We start from the raw sequence: 22,797 nt of genomic DNA, 5'->3' as shown, positions 1-22,797 counted from the left end.
CTGCAGGTTGTCGGTGGCGGCCAGCTCGAGCAGGTGGGGAGGAGGGGTTTTGGTGGGGATGGTCGTGGGCGGAGGGTGACATGGCGGCGGCGGCGAGGTTGCGCAGGCTCAGGGCACATGCTTTCGTCTGCAGACGTTAGTTAGTTAGCTAGTTAGTTATTTACATGTGTTGTCCACAAGACGTTAGTACATCTTCAGTTAATGTCAGCATACATACATCGATGATGGATCACTTCACCTGATAGGTACTAGTAGTAAGCAAGCAAGCAAGTAAAGGAGGGAGTGACAAGTGTGCCAACACTGTCCAGTAACCTCCCTCTCAAATCATCTCATCCGTGGATAGGATACGCTACTGACTGTCTGGTCAGTTTCAGTTAGAATCGAGCACATGAACTGTTTTTGTGTTTCGCCTGTTGCTTCAGTGCTGCTCGACCATCCCTCCTCGTTAAAGCACCAAGCAAGGTTCCCTTTTTTCCGAATAATGGCATCCTTCACGATCCCACTGCAATGATCTGCCAGCCTCCCTGAAATCATGCATGCGGCTTACTTACTTAAGAATGGCCTTTTTTATGTGACAACTGAATATAAATAATTTGGCAAGTAAGCATGTTAAAATTGGCGATCAATTTTTTTGCAAATCTGACAAACTAATCCTCTACACGGCAACTAGATATAAACAATGGACGCTACTATAGAGAGGCGCCGCGCCCGCGCCTTCCTGAGCGGCGGCCGCTATCGAGCTTTTTTTGTGAGGATCGTGCTCCCCTGCTTGCAACAGAAGCCTGTGTTGAAACCGAAAAGCAGTTCATGCATTCAAAAAGGAACGACAAGGAGCAGAAAAGTTAAAAAATATAGCATGGTAGACACAGCAGTAGGCACTGGGTACTATGGTAGGCACTATTCACCCCATAGTTCAAGCCCAACTGCACGCATCAGTTATTTTTTTTGTCGGTTTAAAGTGTTTTAGTTGCCAAATTATAATAATTAGTTCCAGTATTTAGACCATTTAATTGCCATACTAGACATGTTTAGTCTCTACATTTTTTCTGTCACTTGTTTAGTCATCACATTACAGTTACTTAGTTGTCAGATTACAAGTATTTTATATTTGTCATATTAATCATGCTTAATCACCAGATTATTTTATACATACTTACTTATGTTAGTTCTAAGCTAGCGATTCCACTACACAGTTACAACCTATGTGTTTTCAAGTTTTCATATAGGTTTGCCTTAATATTACCAATTTTTTTAAATGAAACAGGGATTTCTGAAAATGCCAAGGAGAAAGAGGAACTGGACGGAACACACTGTAGGTGGTAGGGGAGCAGTCAATAAGGTTTCTGGTTTTACATTTTTATTACTCGCCTTTTATTTTTCTTACGTCAGCACATTGTTTTGTAGCAGTTGCCACTTTTTCCTATAGTATTTGCCAAAACAATAGTTCATAGTTACCATTTTTTATTTTGTTTTTCTCAGGGCCACGTTGACGGTACTGAGCGAAATAGGGCATCACCACAGGCTATTTGCAAGCTATACAAGCACATAAATGAAGATCAACGTGCTGCTATCAGAGACATGGGTACTGGAGCGTTCCTTGACATCAAGTGTGGTTACTTGCACAACACCCTTGTGACATGGTTCACTAGGCAGTACCACTCAGGGAGGAAAGGTTTTGTTGTGCCTAGACGTGGGTTCATCCCACTAACCGAGGAATTTGTTCATAAGATTTTGGGCATTCCTCGTGGAGATATCGAAATCAAGTATGAAGCTGACTACGACAATGAAGATGAAATTGCAAGTTCTTTGTTCCCAGGCGATGGCAGCAGGCCAAAGATCACGACAGTTGCTACTGCAATCATCAACAACAACAATGGTGATGCTAGTTTTAAGAAGTTATGGCTTATTTATATCGTCTCAACCGTGTTGGCTCCTACAACAGATACAAGGATCAGCAACAAGAGCTACCCCATGCTGGTAAAAGTCTACTTTATGAGAGTTTTTTCTATTTTTTTGCTGATTTTTTTTGCTAACTCTTTTTTGTTTTGTTTTTTTAAAAGGAACACATTGACCAGGCAAACAGGCTCAACTTGTGCAAATTTGTTGTGGCCCAGCTACATGAGCACCTCTCAAAGGGCAAGTTCACAAAAGGATGCCTTCTTTACTGCATGGTGAGTGACAATCCAAAATCAAAAGTACAACCCCAGCGAATAATTTTGTTGTGGCCCAGCTACATTTTGTCTTTCTTTTGTATCTGTTTCTGTACCCAAAAACCAGGCAACTATGGTTTTTTTTAAATCTGGCAGTTAGTGTGTATATATCTGACAACCAGCTTATATATATTTGACAACTATGTTTATTTGAATCTGGCAATCAGCTTTTAACTGATTTGTGTCTTTTTGTATTATTTGTTGCATCCACAGCTACGGTATCTTGATGTTTTGGATTGCGATGGCATGGAGCTTGAGTTACCCGACACCCCGTACACAATTAATGCATGGTCCAAGACACATGTCGATGTTGTCGCTGAGATGGACATGCTGGAGCATGATCCACCCAGTTTTGGCAACTTTCAGGTTCTTTTTTTACCTCCTTTCACATTTATGACAATAGCTTCATTTTTTTAGAATAGTACTTCCATAGGATAAATGTCTCGTGGAAAATCAATTGTTTTTCCGTTTTATGATGCATGCACATGCAGTTGAAGGGAGAATTTAGAGAGGAGAGTCACAGCAGATTTGATCTGTTTGGGGGACTTGGGGGCTTCGAAACCTCGATGAAGCAAAATATACATCCTAGTTGCTCTTAAAGTGTAAGGATTTTTTGTGTGTATATGGATATTTTTTCTCTGCAGCAAGGGCTTTTTGAGTTCATATGTATGTGTATTTTTTTGTGTATTTTTTGCTCTAAAAATAATGTTTTTTCTGTATTTTTTCTCCTCACAGGATAAGCTTAAAGCTACCACAGTTATCACCAAGTTTGCATCAGGGGTTGGCACATTGTTTAATCAGTTTGCATCAGGGGTTGACACACTCCTTACAGAGCTCGTGCAGGGACTGACGGCACCCGCAACCAGAAATACAACTACAAGTACAATAAAAAGGGGCACCGAGGCAAGAGAAAGTGATGATACATCGTCCGAAGATTCAACAGAATCTGATAATGACACAAATGAGAATAACATGGATATTGAACGTGACAAAAAGAAGAGGGTGACAAGATAAAGTAACCCGACAACTAGCCATATAAAATGATTAAGTTGTAATTAGTGTGCCACTTGTCATTTTCACACTTACCATTTTTTCCTGCAAAACACTAATGCAGAGAGGAGGACATCACCAGAGGCAATGTCGAATCACCATTGACAAAAAATGCGAGAGATGTGGCAGGTGAAATGGAGAACACGACGTATGATCCATCTCAGGGAGCAAATTTCTTCGGTGGTGCTCGCGAGACAGAAGTTTGTGACAACACATCAAGTGGGGATCCATTTGCATAGTTTGACACCAAGTCTCCATCAAGATATGTGCATTCCAACACCACTTCACATCTGAACCTCCCATCTGACAGCGATATGTGCAGTCCAGATAACAATTCCCCTGCAGATACACTTGTTTCACTTATATCCGAGGGGAACAGCCAGGAGTTGAAGGAAAAGATTAGAGGCAGCGCAGCAGGGCTTGCTAACAGGCTGCGTGAACTGAAAACCACAAGACCGGCTGATATAGAACAGGGTGATGGGAGCACACATGAAGAGATTAAGCGTATCATTGTGAAAGAGCTCGGACTGCTGAAAGAAACATGTGGGCAGCAATTCGAGAAGAGAAATAGTTGCAAAGACTTAAGGAAGATCAATGCACGTCCCATAAAGATGACGCCAAGGAGGTAGTTTTTCTTCTGTTTACTTGTCATGTATAGATTTTAATTTTGCTGAAGCATGCATGGCAGACTGCATGCACTTTGTTTACTGTAGGCAACAGCGAAAGGCAAGTCTGAACTTGCCACATTGTTAAACACACTTTCCACATTATCAACCACTTACTTGCCTGATAGAAATGACTAAATTACCATATTTTCAGTGTTGTTTCATACAAAGCTTTGTTGGTTCTTTTAAATCTAGTTGCCACAAAAAAAATGTGCTTGTCATTTTTAACTCTACCTAGATGTCGTGTAGTGTTATATAAGCTTTTTTGTGAATGCTTGACATTAAAAAATGACAACTCAGTTGCCATGCTTTTTATAAGTTCGCTTTTTTTGTTGTCTCATAATGCTTTCTCATTGCTTATAAAATCCACTTTTGTCACAAACACTTTTTTGTTTTGTAATTTCCATTTTAATAATAACTAGTTGTCATTTTTTCTCATGATGCTTGTCAATGTTTTTTTATAAAGTCCACTTGCCACAAATGATTTGTTGTACTTGTCATCTTAATTGTACCAAGTTGTCATATTGTCTCATAATGCTTTGTCACTTGTTTTTGTACAAAAAACCAGTGATTTGCGGTGTTTTTTTGCTGGATTAGTCAGTTTGAATTCTATCCAGTTGTTGTGTTGTCTCATAAAAGTCTTTTCTCGAGTACTCTGAATGCTACGTGTTCTTTTAGTTATTTTTTAATTACACTCAGTTGTCTTATATAAGCTTTGTAAGTCGTTAGTTTACAAAAGCTTGCCTGAATCTGCTTTTTAAGGCAACTTATATATTTTTTTCCTTTTTTTATCTTGCAGGAAGTGTCCTGAATCCACGAAAGAAGATGGGGAGAAGAAGCGCAAACATGTACAACAAGCTGGCGTGAATGTTTCAATAAAGAGGTCAGCAACACTATTTTTCCGAAAACCACGTATAGTTTGCCATCAAGTAAAAGAGGTGTTTTCAAAATGCATTTGACTATCAGTTTCTTCTAACACTTTTTTCTTTTTCTTTTTTTGCATGTTTTTTGTTTCATAGAAAAAACACTGCAACATTGAAGCAGCCTTCACCAAAACGACAGGCAACAAGGAGATCACCACGGCTTGCACGGATAACATCCTCAAACGTCACCGGCGCTGATGTCTCTCACGCACCAATGGAACAATCATCATCACGTAGCAGTGCAAACAAAGCAACAGGTTTTTTGGCTACAACACACTCAGGAAGGATCCGAATGCGCTCACCAGGCAAAGATGGAAGCAGCAGCAACACACCTATTACAATTTCTCCAAAAATGAGCCCAAGAACGCAACCAAGCACTGGAATTGGAGAAAGTAAGTGCACTGCCATAATCTTGTTGCCAACTGCTGATACAAACACGCACAACGGGAACAAAGTAGGAGTTGATGTGGCTACAACACACTTAGCCAGAATCTGAATGCGTTCATTAGTCAAAGATGGAAGTAGCAGTAGCACAACTATTGTAGTTTCTCCAGAAATCAGCCAAACAACACAACCCGCAGAAATCGATGAAAGCAAGTCCACAGCTATTATCCTGTCTCCAGCAGTCAATACAAATGTGCATGTTGGATCCGGATCTTCTTCAAGCTCAACTAGGATATCGCCACTTGGTAAAAGGATCTTGCGGCACATGACTAATGATGGCAAGTCAACTCCCATTCCAGAACATGTATTAAATGTAATAAAAGATCTTTCATAATCTGCAAAAAGGCTAGGGATGTTTCAAGGCAAGAAATATGATTCAACAGGAGCTATTCCGAAGACGCAAGCAGCGAATGCAAACAAGAGGAGTCATGGTTCTTCATCAGACAAGGCTAGAGATAACCGGCCTGGGGCATTTACACCTCCTTCGTTCTCCCTTGGTCTCTCACCTATTCTATCAAATCCAAGCAATGAAGTGAACATAGATTATGAGCATCTTGATGCAGGCAATCCTTTAGAAATAATGCCATTATCATGGGCCCAACCAACAGGTATTCGGAACATGATCATACATAATTCACTTTTTGTCAGTTTTATTTGTGCTGAGTCGCCATTTTTTATTTTTTCATCAAAAAATAAGCTCAAAATTTGCTTAGTTGCCAGATTACAAACGCATCCCTACTTTCCAGAATTAATAGATTGTTTTTCCAGATTAAAAAGTTCTTAGTTGCCAGGTTTAATAGCTTGTTTTTCCAGATACAAAAGTTGTCAGTTGCCAGAATTGATAGCTTGTTTTTCCAGATTTAAAAGTTGTTAATTGCCAGAATTAATAGCTTGTTTTTTTCTAGATTAAAAAGTTCTTAGTTGCCAGAAATATGTAGTTTCCAGTTCTAAAAGTTCTTACTTCCCAGGCTACAAAAAAATACGTAGTTCCCATATTAATATTATGCATGTCCTGCTAAAAGTTCTTACTTCCCATGCTACAAAAATACCTAGTTCCCATATTAATATTTATGCTTGTCCTGCCTTTTTTTGTTCCTTGTAGTAGTTGAAACAAGCGTGCAGATGGTCGAGTATCCATTGTCAGACAAGCTGACTGCATTTCTAGCCACTGGAGATCAGGACGAAATCGATGCTGATCTAGCTGAAGAGCTTGACGACTATGAGAGGCACCTCGAAGATTTCTTTAAGAAAAAGCGTGCAGCAACAACAACAGCTGGAGCAGCCAGAAGCAATAACATGGCAGGCGAGACTGGTGTTCAAAGTGTGACACCAAAGACCAACCCCCATAAGGAAAGAGTGAAGAAGCCGTCTCGCTTTAAGCTATCGCCATACGATGATGATATCAATGTCACCAGCGAAGAAGAAGATATCTATAAGAAGCTAATGTTGAGCAGCAAATACAAAAAGAATGGAAATTCATCGATCAAAAAGTAATTGTCTGCTTCTTCTTTTTTGCTTCTCCATTTCTATTTTTCTTGCTTTTCTCACTCTTTTTATTGTATTTTTATGCTGCTTTTTTTATGATTGCTTCACCACAAATATGCAGCGTGATCATCATCAAGTATGAAAAAAACTGGGTGTACACATGGGATCTCGCTGATTCAACCTACATCACAGGGGAGTTGTCTACTAATTGTGCTGAAGTTGGGATAGAGTATCTGCAGGGAACAAACAAAGTTGAGGGCAAGTTGATACTCTCACACTTAGTGGCCAAATTCTTGTTGCAAGGCGCGCATAGTAAGAAGATAGTGACTAACATTTTCAAAAGGAAGGACTTTGCTCTTAGCTGCCAGAATTTAGTAAGTAACTCATTTTTTTTTCATCAATCTGAAACAAATTGTACATGATGTGGGACTAAAATGCATGTGTTTGCAAAATTTTACTTTTTAGTTAGCTGCATAAAATACAAATGCTATATGTTTAATGTTTTTTTTGTTCTTCTTCATGCGCTCCCACAGATCATGTTCCCTGTTATTGAAGAAATGGGAGGGAAAGAAGTGTCAGGACATCACTGGTATGTTTTATGCATCAACAATACTGCTCAAAGGTTTGAGGCGTTAGATTCACTTCGCAGCAAAGGAAACATTGGTCTCATCTACCACGCAAACGCTGTAATGAGAAGAATCAAGGAAGCATGGAAGTTATACTACGATAAGTCGAGGGTTCAGATTGAAAACTACGAACTCGAGATCATTGACGCCCCAAAACAGGCTGTAAGGTGAGTAAAATGTTTTTTTATCTTTTTTATTTTTTATAATTTGAAAAGTAAGGTTTTGGTTAAATCTGGTAACTGAACAATCGCAGTATGACAAACTTTTTTGGCAACTAAGTAGTTTGTTAAGTGTAAAATGTTTAATGTAAAATCTGACAACTAAGAATAGTAATCAGTTAACTATTATTTTAAAAATATGACAAACTAATCAATTTAGAACTTGGTATATCATGAGCGTAAATCTTGAGCCCTTCGTTTTCTGCAACTACAAACTGCAAATTTCATTTTCACTCATAAGTTTGGAAAAAGCTATCTCACACTGGTTTTTTTAACTGCAAGCACAAATAGGAGTGTGCACTGTGGCTTCTACATGCTGGAATATCTTGATAAGTGGGATGGTGTAAATGTGCCTCGAATTCCGAAAGAGGACATCCAAAAAATAAAGAAGATAACAGCCAACAAATGGCTCAACGCTCCTTTCAACAAAAACAAAAGGTGAAAACAGCAGCTTGACAGCAACTGTCCGGAAGGTAAGTAAAACACAATGTATGAACTAGTACCTTTTTTATTTTGGAGGTAAATAACTCATCTAAATTCCTTTGCATGAGTTGACTAGTAATCATCTGTTTTTGTTAAAACTGTCATGCACCAGAGTAGACAACACTTGCCACATTGTTCCATTCACTTTGCCATATTATTATGCACTTACTTGCCTGAAAAAACTAATTTAATTGCATTTTTTTATGTTATCGCATAAATCTTTTGTCGGTGCTTACAAATACTTGTCACGGAAATTTAATGTGTTTTTCATTTAATTGTAACCTAATTATCATGTTTTGTCTCGTAAAGCATTTGTCATGTGATGCACGAGTGCTTACACTCAGCTACCAAGTAGTACTTGCTTGGCAGCTGAAAAATATTTATCAGATTACATGGCTCGTGTACGCCATGCTACAACCATCCAGAATAGGTTCGATCCCCTCGCATAACATATTGCATTCAGAATTACATATATAAACAACATCCAGAATATTTATATATATAAATAGAATGAAAATTACACAATGCATCAAGAAAAACACGTCTTCTTCAGTTTGGAGGGGGCGGGGTTTTCCCTCGTTAAGCATGTCCTCGCATCATGCGTGACTGATCCACACAGCCGACAAGTCCTCTTCTCTCTCTTCCCAATGTTCAATGGGTGCTGGAACGACTTCTTCCTCTTGCGGCCTTTTGTGTTTGACTTCTCTGGGTCACGAATGATAGGCTCAGGAGCAACTACATGCGAAGAATGGTGCTGGTTGTTCGAGCCACCAACTGGGGTAGAAATAACAGTTGTAGCAGGAGCCATTGGCCAAGCGGATGCACTCTCACTCATAACACTCATGGATGCATTTTGGCATTGATTTTGGGTTTTGAACGCAGCTGCACGAGAAGAATGGCCTCTGTTGTTGGAGCGAGGAGCAGCTTGGGCAGTATAGACTCCTGGAGTAGCAGATCTTGACATAGATTGCGTAGCTGGCGCACATGCTGCAGCCGGCAAAGCACTTCGGGCAGAATATGCACCTAGAGCAGCAGATCTCGACACAGGTTGCGTAGTTGCAGGTGTTGCTGTAGCACCGTAGCCTAGAATGTTTGGCTCGGCAGGAGCTACATAGGTTGAATGCCCTTGTCTTGTGGAGGCACCAAGTTGGGCAGAGTATACACCCGGAGCAGCAGGATTTGGCATAACTGGTGCACTCATAGCAGCCAGCAAAGCACTTTGGCCCTCAATTTGGGGGTCGAACGCAGCTGCATTAGAAGAACGACCTTGGTTGTTGGAGGAAGCAGCAGCTGGGGAAGTATAGACTGATGGAGTAGCAGTGTTTGACATAGTGTGTGTACTCGCAGCTGTAGCACCGTGCCCCATAATGCTTGGCTCGAAAGGCACTCCACAGGAAGAACGGCCTTGGTTGTTGAAGCCATGAATTGGGGCAGAACGAGCAGGTTGAGCAGCATACTTTGACATAGATGGTGCACTCGCAGCAGTTGCTGAAGAAACTGCAGCAAAATCAGCCCTTGATCCTCTTTTTTTCTGTTCTTTCGCAAGCGCAGCAAGTTCCCTCTTCATCTCCTTCAAGTGTGTACCTATTATCTTCCGACCATCAGCTGTTCGGCACCCAACTTTAGCAAGCGAGGCAAACTCATTCTTCATGAGGGTTGTTTTCATCAGAATCACCGATTCCTCAGGCATCTCATGCACCTTGCCAGGGACTTGTGATGACATATCAACGAGCATTTCATCCGCAAGCCATGTCCATCTTTTGAGTATGTATGCCGCTGGCAACGTGGTAACACCAAGCTGGACCATGATCTGCAAAATGTACAAAGTAGTAAATACATAAGTCATTTTTGGAGAATCTAGCAAATCCTACAAAACAGCCTACAAAATCTGACAAGTAGGAAAACAAGTGGGGGAACATGACAATTATGGAAAACAAAACGCAGCAAGCAGGATGTGTTTTTACCCTTAGTATATGGCAACAGACGATCCCATCATGCTCATACTTGCAGCATTCACACATATAAAACCCTTCTTCAACATTTGCATGAACCTTAAAGGACTTGTTGCCATATCCCGGGACAAACTTAGCAATGCAGTCAACCATGTATTCTTGGGCACCCATTTGCTTACAGTTGTAAGACAACAGCGATTGCATCTCCCCCTGGAACCTAAGAAAAATATTGCGTGTATAGATACTTGACATTTGGAGCTCAATTGGGTTGTAACTCCACTTCCTAGCTATTGTGATTGTTGTGTCTGCATCCTGCTTGCTCTCAGCACACATTATCTTCTCTTGTATGGCAGCATATTGGCGAATAAAGTCCATTATTGAGTTTTGTGGGTTGACACACTTTTTGAGCACAGCATTGAAGCCTTCACTCCTTTGTGTGGTTTGGAGAAAGGGGTAGAACTTGTGCATAAAGTAGGCAGGCACCCAACACCTTCGTTTCTCATACAAATAAACAAAGTCTGGGTGTTCTGCAACCCCATGTTGTCGAACCATTGCAATCCACCTTGCTTCAAACTCCTCAGGAGCGTAGCTGTCGTTGACACAATCATTGAACTCAGCTTGCAACTCTGGCTTTTTCGCTAGGAACGCACCAAGCTTCTCAGTTGCATTTTGCATTATGTGCCAACGACAGTTTCGGTGCGTTGTATTGGGAAAACATCCTGAATAGCAGACCTCATGGCAAAATCTTGATCAGTTATGATATTGGTTGGAGCCAAACCACCCATTGCCTCTAGGAATGTCTCAAATAGCCAAACGAAGCTTGTCGATAGCTCGTTCCTAACAAAACCACACCCAAATTGAATTGACTGTCCATGGTTGTTTATACCAATAAACGGGGCACAAGGCATCTTGTATATATTGGTCAAGTATGTTGTGTCAAAAGAGACACAATCACTGAAAAACTTGTAAGCCCTTCTCGCTGAACCATCAATCCAGTAAATGCATTGGACCTTATCTTCATCATCAAGCTTGTACTTGTAAAAAAAGTCTTTATCAAGATGTTGACTGCTTTTGAAGTACTCAATCGTGTCCTGCATATCAGTGTATTTGTGCTCAGCCCGGAACTTTGCCAGCAAATTTGCCAAGTCTTTGTCAGTGTAACCAATGGCTTCACGTTGGCCATGCAACTCTGTCAACAACTGCATCTGTCTAGAAGGTTCTAGATTGCACGAACGAAGCAACTTCACAAACTGTTGTTCTTCTTCAGGGATATGTCTATGTGATCGTAGGTATCCTGTCAGCGACCATTTCTTTATGAGAGGGTGGTTATGGTTGTCATTTATTTTTGTTACAACCCAGGCATTATCTCTCCGCTTCACAAACATACGGGCTGGGCAGTTTGTTCTTTCAGTTGTATTCCTCCTCCTCTCAGGGGCAATAGGTTGCGGGTTTTGGGTGTCTACTTTCCTCTTGATCGTCAACCCAGCTCTATGGCAGACAAGTGATGCTCTTATCAGTTCACCACTAGCCTCTGACCTTTTTCGGAAACAATACCTTACTCCAAAACCTTTCTGCCTCGCATACATTTTGTAGTGTTTCTCAGCATCCTCAAGAGTGTCAAATATCATCATGGCTGTGGGTTGCTGTGGCGTGGACATCACCTCCGGCATTCCTTCATCCTCATTTGCATTGTCATCGTTTGGGGTGTGATTAGACGATGCATCCAGCGTTTGGTCGGTGTTCGCCGGCAACACAGTGCGTGATGTACCGACAGTCTCACGATCTGCATAACATACAAAACCAATTTTAGTTACATTTTTTTTTAGGAAATCACAGTTTGTGCATATATTTTTTCTCGAAAACTGGTAATCAGTAACCTGACAACTAAGTAATACTTAATCTGAAAACTAAGCTTTTTTTAAAACGATAACCAAGTACTTAGAACATGGCAAGTAAGCACGGTTAATCTTGGTGAGCAGGCACGGTTAATATGACAACTGGTAATCAGTAACCTGACAACTAGTTTTAGTAACCTGACAACTAAGTAATACTTAATCTGAAAACTAAGCTTTTTTTAAAACGATAACCAAATACTTAGAACATGGCAAGTAAGCACGGTTAATCTTGGTGAGCAGGCACGGTTAATATGACAACTAGCACGTAACCCAGGCAAGTAAGGAGTTGTAATCTGGTAACAAAAAGTTTTTCCCCTGTAATATGATGAGTAGCTACTTGTAATTTGGCAAGTAGACAATTTATTAAGGGACAAGAGGTCAACTTATACATGTAGCTAGAGCTAGGCCATGGTGTGAATTTTTTTTGGGCTAGGCTATGTGTGAATTTTTGGCAATCAGGTAACCTGACAACTACCTTTAGCAAACCTGACAATTAAGCAATACTAAATCTGGAAACTATGCTGCCTAAAATGATAACTAAGTACTTAGAAACCTGGTGAGTAAGCATAGTTAATCTGATGAGTAGGCATAGTTAATATGGCAACTAGCGCGTAACCCAGCAACTTAATTACAATTGGACAACCAAGTAATAACAGCATGCATTTGCATCAGGCAAGTAAGCAGTTTTATACAGGACAAGAGGTCAAGTCATCCATGTAGCTAGAGCTAGGCCATGTGTGTATATTGGCCAGGCTACTATTATGGTAGGAATTATGTAGGAATTATAGCAGCAAAAACACTACAAAAACACAACTAATTTGGAAACTACAGGGAGGGAGGGGACAAACCTGTGTCGTGAGCAGCCACAAAGTGAGAATCCATCTATATATGAGTGATGCCCCCTTGTTTGTTTTCTTTTTTGTGAAGATCTTGCTCTCCCTGCATGTTTTGTGTCACATGGAGACATTTTTATCAGTGTGTTTTTTCTGACTTTTTTGTTTCTGTAATAGGGGATTTGAGATCAGAAGCTGAAGATCCAGAGGGAGAAAGAGAGGTGGATATCTGAAGGGGCCAAGAAAAAGAGAGAGTGGTTGCCTTTTTGAGTTGGAGAAAACAAGAGATCTGAGGGAAAACAATAGATCTGAGGGTGCTGTTTTTTAGTCCTTTTCTGTAAGCAGATTCATATTTGTGGGAAACTCCAGAATTTAGATGGAGCAGTTGCATACCTGTAATTTTTTACTGCCTTGGATCACTTGGACAACTCCAGAAATTGTCTCTTTTCTTTGATGCTTTTCTGTTGGTATTTGTTTCTTGCTGGTATGTTCATGCCAGTGGGCTTTTGTGGAGGGAGGAAGAAAACAGGGGGGGAAGAGATCACGGTGGGGGGTGGGGGTAGGGGATATGAGATGGGGTTGGGATTGGTGGTGGGAGAGGTACATATTTATGGTGCTGGTGGGGGCTTCAGACAGAAAAGGAGGAAAAGGGTGGGGCTGCGGGCACCTGCCCATGCGGTGTGTTTGGATGCTAGGCTGGCAACCTGGCCGCCGCACGGGAAGGCCTATGTGCGGCGCCGCTCGGTAGTGCGGTCCTTCTTTGTTTTCTCGACTTGGGGTCAGAATACAACAACTCCACCGCTGCCCCCCAAAGACCCCCTTCTTTGTTCTTTCCAAGGATTATTATATTCCCGCAAAAAGAACAGAAAGCTTGACCATTCAAACGAAATCAAAGATTTTATTTTCTTTTGGAAACATTTGAATTCGATTTTGAAAGTTGATGAAAGCACGGAAGCGTTCAAGATATTTTTGCGCCACGCTCCAACACCGCATCCTCTGCTTCTCCTCCCGCAGCCGTCCTCAAAGATGCCGCCACCACTCTAACCCAACCCCACCACCGCCACCGCACCCTCGCCGCCCCATTCCACCACCGCCATGGCCTCCCACCTCCGCCTCCACCTCGCCGCGCCACCGCCCCCTGCCCTCCTCCACCACCGCCTCCGCCTCCCGCGCCCGCCGCCCAGGTTGCCCCTCCCCACCCTCCAATCCCCGAGGTCCTCCTCCTCCTGCCTGCGCCCCCGCGACCTCTCCCCCGCCCCGGCCCGCGCGAGGGTCGGCGGCGCCGAGGCCGAGGCGGAGGCGGAGGGATCGGACGGCGACGGCGAGGGGGGCGCGGGGCTCGTGGGCGAGGACTCGGCCGTGTTCCGGCTGGCCGACCAGCGGGTGGCGTCGTGGGCATACTTCGCGGGGATACTCTCCGTGGTGCTCTACGGCCTCAACGCGCTCTGGATCGACCCCGCCACCGGCGTCGGCACCCGGTTCCTCGACGCCGTCGCCGCCGTCTCCGACAGCCCCGAGGTGCGTGCGTCCGCCTCCTACCGCCGCCAGGAACCGTTCTCTGCCTGCCTGTAATAAAAAAACTAAGAATCGATCCATCCATTACCGCCTCCGCTGCTTTGCCGCTGGCTGCTAACTAACCACTACCCCTGCTACGCTAGTCGCCTCAAGCACCGGACTAGAACCGGTTCTACCACTAGAATTTGTGCGGGATTGCACTCTGATGTTTAAATTGCTCCTAGAACGAAACATAAGTACCATGGTGATTGAAAGAATGGATTCACACATACATTCTAGCAAGCCATCTTAGCAAGTTGGTGTGCCAACTGAATTTGCATCCCCGTAGTTCGCCTTGATTCCATATTTGACCATCCCGTTGCTCGCCTCCAAAGAGTGGCTTCGACTTGGACGCTTCATCATTTTGAGTGGCTTCACTTCCAAGCGGCCCAGCACAAGGTGCTGGGGGGATTTTCACGGCAATCCATATGCCGTCAGGCCGCCGACAAGCTTGTGCCGTTGCCGTGGCTGGAAAATGATGCAGAGCGTGGCCGGGCTGATAGGGTAAAGGGTGCACGCTCCCTGGTCTCTTGGAAGATGTGACACATTTGGTGTCTGTCTTCGGACTTCAACAGAGCAAGGCCGGAGGTGCAGTCGCGGGTTGGTTCATTTAATCCTGCTGACAAACGGAGGCCCCGAGGATTTTCCACAACAAGCTCGGCCGCGTGATGTCTTTTGAGTAGCTTAGCTGTACAGTCTGTTTTGCAATCTTCTGCTTCTTTTCTCTTTCCTGGCTGTTTCTGTTTCTTGCCTTTGTTTTCGGCTGTAGGTTTGATGTCACCTGGATGTTTTCTTCTAATACAAAATGATGCGCAGTTAGGTATGTATTAAGGAAAAAGCATGAACCTTAGCATATGCAGCCCTTCGCTCATTGACTTACTGTAGCAATTTTTACATCGATGTCACATGACAGTTTAGATCATCAGTGGGTTTCATTTTGACTAAACTCAATGATGGCATGCCCTATATTTTAACAATAACCAAGTAAAACCTCTTTTGCTGGTTAGTAAATGCATGCCCGTATGAATTACACTTGCTTTGCCATATGTTTGAGAAAATCACACTTCATCCATATTTGTAAGAGACTAGTGTAAATCTAGTAAATGTACAACTAATGAATCAAAATAAATAGTCTGTATGCGTGAATCCAAATTGATTTGTAATAACATGCTTCTGTTGGGTTTTTTTGGCTGCATTGAGCATTTGTAGTGAAATACTTTTCAACATCAATCATATATACTTATTTCCAAGTCAAAATTGTTCAAGATTGACCAGATTCATCGAAAATATATCAACACCTACGGTAATAGCATGCTTCTGTTGGTATTTTTTGGCTGCACTGAGCATTTGCAATGAAATACTTTTCAACGCCAATCATATATACTCCCTCTTTCCATGTTTACAAGGCCTATTAATCTTGCTTTAATTCAAAATTGTTCAAGTTTGACCAAGTTGTATCAACACCTATGGTAACTAAATAAAAATATACTTTATGATAGATCCAGTTATATTGACTTCATACTGTACATGTTTGATATTTGTTTCTAGAAACTTTGTCAAACTTTAAAAGGTTTGACTTAAGAAAAGATGCCTGGTATAAATGGGAAGAGTGCTAAATTGCATTGCATTGCAATCATTTATATGGTCTGATTCATTAGTCATTTCTTGCTATTTTGCTTTATATTCAACTTTGACTACTTGGGTTATTTTTGTTATTGCTTTGATGACATCATGATGCATAAAAATACATCTAATTAACATGTTGTATGGTAATATACGGTGCCATGTATTTCTTAGGTTGGCAGTTAATTGTAATCATGTAGCCAGATACGTATCTTTACCATCTGTCTTTCCATTGCAGGTCGTTTTGTTGCTCCTTACCCTCATCTTTGCTTTAGTCCATAGTGGCATGGCAAGCTTACGTGAAACTGGTGAGAAAATAATAGGCGAGCGAGCTTACCGCGTGCTGTTTGCTGGAATATCACTACCTCTGGCAGTTAGCACTATTGTGAGTATTTTGTGCATTTTTTTTTCTTTTTTATTTTGTTAGATGGTAAGCCTTCCTGTATCTTAGAAAGTATATCTTGCAGGTCTACTTCATAAATCATCGTTACGGTGGTATTCAGCTGTGGGATGTTAAAGGCGTCTCAGGCGTCCATGAGCTTGTTTGGCTGTCGAATTTCATCTCATTCTTGTTTTTGTATCCATCCACTTTCAATCTTTTAGAAGTGGCAGCTGTGGACAAGCCAAAACTGCACATGTGGGAAACTGGAGTAATGCGCATCACCCGACATCCACAGGTAGTTTCACGAACGCCATGCTAGCTTATATACTACTAAGATATATATGGATCATAAAATTCTTGTGTTGGGTGGTTGAAGCTCCTTTTCTTTACCATGCATCATGTTGATACGTGCTTTATCTAACCGACAATTATCTTTTCCAGTTTGTTGGGCAGGTGATCTGGTGCCTAGCTCACACGCTGTGGATCGGCAACTCGGTCGCGGTCGCGGCATCCGTCGGATTGATCGGCCACCACGCATTCGGCGTGTGGAACGGCGACAGGAGGCTGGCGTCGCGCTACGGCGAGGCCTTTGATGTCCTAAAGAAGAGGACCAGCGTGGTGCCGTTCGCCGCGATCGTTGACGGGCGGCAGAAGCTACCTGATGATTACTACAAGGAGTTCATCCGGCTGCCGTACGTCACGATCGTGGCCTTGACCCTGGGCGCATACTTTGCGCACCCGTTGATGCAGGCGGCCAGCTACCGGCTTCCCTGGTAACTAAGCTAAACTAACGGCGAATGCAGGTTGATGATGTATGTGTGTATGTATGCCATTTTGTAGTAGAGTATTACAAAAACAAAGGAAATGGTGGTGCATTTGCAGTGTGTGTAGGGTGCCCCATGAGCAGATTGATGAGCTTACTGGTATGTTTGTTCAGGCATTCATTTGTAAGTAAAAGAGGACTACGCACCAAAATTGTGATGCAGATGAAACATCCCATAAATTGTGCATGTAGAAGATCATATGGACAGTGTTGGTTACATTATCAGCAGTCATTTGGGCTATTCGTCTTGAAGCACGACCAACAGCTCCCTACCATCTCGCTAGGTCAATTTCTTTTGCAATGTATGTCAATGTCATATGTGATTTTTGGGCATGTACATGTGAAGTCAAATTCATTTGCAATGTATGTCAAAGCCATATGTGATTTATTTTTTAATTATGAACGTGTATATGTCAATGTCATATGTGGTTTTTGGACATGTACATGTGGAGTAAAATTCATTCGCAATGTATGTCAAAGCCATATGTGATTTTTTTTTAATTGTGAACATGTATATGTGAATTCAAATTCATTTGCAATTGTATCTCCATGTGAGATGTGATTTTTTTTTTAAAAAAAAATTGGGCCTATATATGTAAGGTTAATTTCATTTCGAATGCACGTGTATGTTTTCTTTGCGTGGTTATGTATGTGTATGTGCTTGTAGTGTTTTGTGTGCAATGGACGGAGGAGGTGATTCCTTTGTCAATACGATGTCCGAGGAAACTGATGTTGATGCCATTTCATTGTCAATGCCACTTGATGCCATCGGTAATTCTACTTGTGTTGATAAACCAAGTGTCAAAAGATTAGGCAATCACATCCATGATGAGGATATCCAGTTGTGTGACATGTCAAAAGATTAGGCAATCACATCCATGATGAGGATATCCAATTGTGTTTGTCACGGCAAAAATTTAGACAACATGTTATGATTGGCAATTATCAGCGGTCACACACCGCTTGTTTTAATTTCTCTAACAAGCCAATCAAAGCTAACCGCGTTGTGTTTCTTTCTTAGGACACCTCAAGGACGCACGGTCTCTCAACACTTACGTCCAAAACTACTCGCAGATGCAACATATCTTTTCCTATGGGCTGGCTACCAACAAGCATGTCATAGGATCTAGTGAGACGCTTGGTTCGCCTAAGACACTCGAGAGTGAGAGACCACCGTCATTGATGGTCCTGGAAAGGTTGCTCATTACGTTCATGTGCTTGATAGGAAGAGGGGCGACTTGATGAATTCTGAGCTGAGCTTCTTTAGCAGCATGACTGACATCGTCAAGGAGGTGACAACTACCATTAGGGAGAGCAAGTTGGTCAATGTCCATCCTGACCCGTACAAAGTCGTCATGGAGGTAGGTGGCTTCAGTTCGAAGGTTCTGATGGGTGCTCTTAGCCACCTGCCGGACAAAAGGGCAAATGATGATGGGTTCGTCGCCATGGGAGGCGTCATATGGTGTTATGCTTAAGACCTGAACGGAGAAACACTACTACTGGTGTTGTTTCTGGAGATGGTAATGGCGTGCATGATGATCAACGATGACGATATACACTTTATGGTACGTAGGACTAGAAAACTTTTTGTTTGCGTGTATTTTTTGATGAGGTGGTATATACCAACCCCTCACGTTGATGGCAAACTCACGCTAGTAGGATTATACCCCCTTCTGCATGTGATGATAGGATGACACCATAGCAGGTAGGACGAAATTTGTTTCGCCTTGTGTGTATATGATCATGCATGCCTAAGTTTCTTTTGGTCCGTTTGTGTGTGTTGCTTTGTACGCTGCTTGAATTGCTGATCGTCTGTCATGTTAAGTGAAATGATATGTGGTGTACATAGATAGGGTTCCAGGAGTTTACAATGTATGCATGCATGGCATGAACAAGTGACTGGTTACAAAGACAGCATAACAAATTTATGCATGCAGGTTACCAAACACGTTCCTGGTGGATATGAATAACAAATTTGCGTCTTCCAAGTAGGCCCCGCCTGTCAGTCTCCGTAGGGGAGCTCCAGCTCAACCGGCCGTGCGATGCTCCTCGTGATTCGTGCAGCGGTGGCCATGACACACGCGCCATCCCCTGGTCCACAAAGCACGGCGAAACGACCAAACCCCCAAACCCTTCTCCCCTTTCCTCCCCCAACCCTTCCGGCGGCGGCGGCGGCGGCGGCGCGTAGGCTCTCTCGCTCCCTCTCCGATGGCCCTCGTCGCCGGCTCCTACGAGCGCTTCATCTGGGGCTTCTCCCTCAAGGCCGTGTCGGCCGGGGCCTCCGACGAGGACCCCCGGCCCCTTGCGCCGCTCTTCTCCTACCCGGCCCACGCTGGGCCCATCCGCTGCGTGGCCGCCGCGCCCCGCGCGGGCCTCGCGGCTTCCGGCGGTGCCGACGACTCCGTCCGCCTCTACGACCTGCGCGCCGCCGCCGACCTCGGCCCGCTCCTCGACCCCTGCGCCGCCGTCTCCGCGCTCGCCTTCCACTCCGTCGGCCCCGTCCCGCGCAACCTCCTCGCCGCCTCCGACGACGGCCTGCTCCACCTCTACGACGCCGACGGCTTCGCGCTCCTCGCCTCGCTCCGCGTCTTCCCGCGCGGCCGCGAGGCCGCCGACGCCATCGCCGTGCACCCATCGGGCCGGGTCGCGCTCGCCGTCGGGCGCGCGGGGGGCCTCTCCATGGTCAACCTCCTCCGCGGCCGCCGCTGCTTCACCTGCCGCCTCGAGCGCCCCGCCTCCGCCGTAGCCTACGCCGAGGACGCTGCAGGCGGTGACCGCTTCGTCATGGCCGCCGAGGAGAAGGTCACCGTCCATGACTCCGAGGACGCCAGGATCATCCACGACATGCGCTGCGACAAGAGGGTCCTCGCCTTGGCTCCATCAAAGGTATTCAACCACATTTGCTGTGGCTCCTCATAAACCACCTGCATAGTTAATCATGTAGACTTCTCTAGGAAAAAGAACATGGTTATAAGTAAAAGTGTTTATATCGCTTGAATATTACTAGTAGTTTCTTACCTAGGGTTTAAGCGATTACGGCTGGTTAAGGGAGTACTTAGTATGGCTTAAGAAGTTCCTGAAAACTGTTACCCTGTCCAATGCAAATTTGGCAAACCTTTGGTCAGCCATCTGACGGCCCATAATGCAAATTTCTTACCCTATCCAATGCAAATTTCTTACCCTTTGGCCAGCCATCTCACTGCCCATAAAACTCCGACGTACAACTTCATGTTGTGGTCTACCTATTAAGCTATTAGGACTCAGCTCTGTTTCCCCCTTGTAAAGTCAGTGGATCTTCAGATACTTACTGTCATAGCACTTTAGCTTCACTTCCATGTGCTATAAATCTTTCTTCTAGAAGTAGAAACAACACACGAATATGGGCGTGATGCTTAATGTCATAGTGTTTTAGCTTCACTTTCATTGCTTTTATATATTGCCCACTTCTTTATATATTTTCCACTTATTTATCATGTATCTGGCAGAATGGAGTTCTTTATACCGGAGGAGAGGATCGTGGTATTACTGCCTGGGATCTGTCGAGCGGCAAGGTTTCGTCGCGCATCGAGGGCGCTCATTCAACTCGTGTGAAAGGGATTGTTGTTTTCGATGACCGTAACGACGGGTCTGAATCGAGCACTCTAGTTGCTTCGGCTTCATCTGATGGCATCATAAGGATCTGGGATGTTCGGATGATTGGAAGCGAGAAGCCTACTCCATTGGCAGAGGCCAGCACAAAAGCAAGGCTAACATGCCTTGCCGGGACATCATTGAAATGTAAGTCCATGGAAGCTTCACCTTCATATATACTTCCTCCGTCCCTTGTCTTAGATTTGTTAGATATGAATGTATCTAGTCACGTTTTAGTATTTAGATACGTCCATTTCTAGACAAACTTAAGACAAGAATTTTGGGACGGAGGGAGTACATACTAGCAGCATATCATTGACTATTCTCAGAAAAAGAATCATGATTCATGTTAAACCTGGTTTCATGAGTTGATACCTTTTTTTGTCAATAGTCATGTGTTGATACCTGAACAAAATGACTTTTTTCTTTTCTTCATATAATCATATTTGTCACTCGCTTTAGCGTTGACTGTTGTCTCTTGATTCTGCAGGAGTTAATCAAGTGAGATGTTGAGTTTGAGTTAAACTATTGAAGAGAGGCTGGGCTACCGGTTTTGTGATGTTTAGTGTAGTCTATGTAGCAGGCTCTTACTGGTGATAAGGACTGAGGAAACTCCAAGCTGGAAATCTTGAAGGCATGCATGGGAATTGTATGCTATGAGAGCTAGTCATCGATTATACATCATCATAGTTTGTATTGAGGGAGTGAACTGGTTAGATTAATGTCAGGGCGATTACAAGATCTGGTTGTATCAATCAAAAGTTTACGGTGTGGACCGTTTTGTTCTAATATTAAGCGTGCAGGTTGCCACAAATATGTAGCACCAATGTATGAATTTCTACTCTCTTTTTTCCACCATTCGATGATTTTTGACTTTCGCACCTATGCTGAGTTTTTCCAGTCATATTACAGAATAATATGAACTGGTGTCTCACACGCGAACTGGAAACACCGTACAAATGATCATAACAAAATATTTCTTCAGTTGTAAAGATCATTCTGTTCCTTTGGGACAGGACATGTTCATGGTAAATTGTTCATTGTTATCTTTTTGACTGGAGGATGGTAGCTTAAATTGTAGGGCAATCCCCAGTGCAGCACTCGTTTGGGTATTAAGAATCTTGATAAAATAAAATATCAAACTAGGCTCCCCCTTTTGATTATATATATATAGGTCATAAGACCATAAAAATCACATTTTATGTATAATTTAAATTATGTTTTTATGTTTGTAATTTTACGTGATATAAAATATTTTTAACGGTGACTATGTATTTTTTTACGATCTCTTTTTACGTATGAGATAAGATTAAAATTTCAGGAACGTAAAATTACAGTGTGAAAATAAAGGGGTGAAGAATAACTATTCCTCACCCAGGGTGACGAATAACGCGACCCTATTCATCACCCAGGGTGCAGAATAGTTTATTCTTCACCCGAGATAATCTTACGATCAATTTACAAACAATTTACATTTGAAATACAAATATTTACGTTTATATTGAATCACTATGTAAAATTTGACAAAAGAAAAAACAAAAATATAGGTGACAAGACCAAGAAAAATTGAGTTTATTGTATTTTTTGCACTATTTTTGTATGTTCATAATTTTACGTGACATAAATTTTTTTACATTGATTTTTTTTACGGTCTCTTTTTACGTATCAAATAAGACAAAATTTACGGAATGTAAAATTACGATGTATTGATATGAAAATAGAGGGGGGTGAAGAATAACTATTCCTCACACAGGGTGACGAATAGGTCGCGTTATTCGTCACCCTGGGTGAGGAATAGTTATTCTTCACCCCCTTTATTTTCATATCAATACACTGTAATTTTACGTTTCTAAAATTTTAATCTTATCTCAGACATAAAAAGAGACCGTAAAAAAATACATAGTCATCGTTAAAAATATTTTATATCACGTAAATTTACAAACATAAAAACATAATGTAAATTATACATAAAATGTGATTTTTCTGGTCTTATGACCTATA

At 42.6% G+C, this 22,797-nt stretch overlaps 2 protein-coding genes across 2 annotated transcripts; both read left to right on the top strand.

The window, feature by feature from the left end:
- The first annotated feature begins 13,801 nt into the window (after positions 1 to 13,801).
- LOC123396798 (15-cis-zeta-carotene isomerase, chloroplastic) lies at positions 13,802 to 17,562 on the top strand. The gene is made up of 4 exons (XM_045091620.1): positions 13,802 to 14,302; positions 16,200 to 16,346; positions 16,429 to 16,638; positions 16,785 to 17,562. Exons 1-4 carry the CDS (start codon positions 13,880 to 13,882, stop codon positions 17,118 to 17,120), a joined length of 1,116 nt encoding a protein of 371 aa, XP_044947555.1. The 5' UTR covers positions 13,802 to 13,879; the 3' UTR covers positions 17,121 to 17,562.
- Positions 17,563 to 19,298: 1,736 nt separating this feature from the next.
- On the top strand, positions 19,299 to 21,610 carry LOC123452686 (p21-activated protein kinase-interacting protein 1-like). The gene is made up of 3 exons (XM_045129392.1): positions 19,299 to 20,052; positions 20,652 to 20,943; positions 21,287 to 21,610. Coding segments are annotated over exons 1-3 (972 nt in total). The 5' UTR covers positions 19,299 to 19,374; the 3' UTR covers positions 21,289 to 21,610.
- The last annotated feature ends 1,187 nt before the right edge of the window (positions 21,611 to 22,797 follow it).

Source organism: Hordeum vulgare, chromosome 5H, assembly GCF_904849725.1.
Source record: "Hordeum vulgare subsp. vulgare chromosome 5H, MorexV3_pseudomolecules_assembly, whole genome shotgun sequence".
Taxonomy (NCBI): Eukaryota; Viridiplantae; Streptophyta; class Magnoliopsida; order Poales; family Poaceae; genus Hordeum; species Hordeum vulgare.
Note: the sequence above shows the minus strand (reverse complement) of the source record. Positions and strands in the feature narration are given on the sequence as shown.

Bases quoted from the DNA above. Each gene is read 5' to 3' on its own strand.
- LOC123452686 (XM_045129392.1), top strand. From the start codon at position 19,375: ATGGCCCTCGTCGCCGGCTCCTACGAGCGCTTCATCTGGGGCTTCTCC. The intron at 20,053-20,651 runs GTATTCAACCAC...TGTATCTGGCAG, and splicing joins TCGCCTTGGCTCCATCAAAG to AATGGAGTTCTTTATACCGG.
- LOC123396798 (XM_045091620.1), top strand. From the start codon at position 13,880: ATGGCCTCCCACCTCCGCCTCCACCTCGCCGCGCCACCGCCCCCTGCC. The intron at 14,303-16,199 runs GTGCGTGCGTCC...TTTCCATTGCAG, and splicing joins CCGTCTCCGACAGCCCCGAG to GTCGTTTTGTTGCTCCTTAC. The intron at 16,639-16,784 runs GTAGTTTCACGA...TATCTTTTCCAG, and splicing joins GCATCACCCGACATCCACAG to TTTGTTGGGCAGGTGATCTG.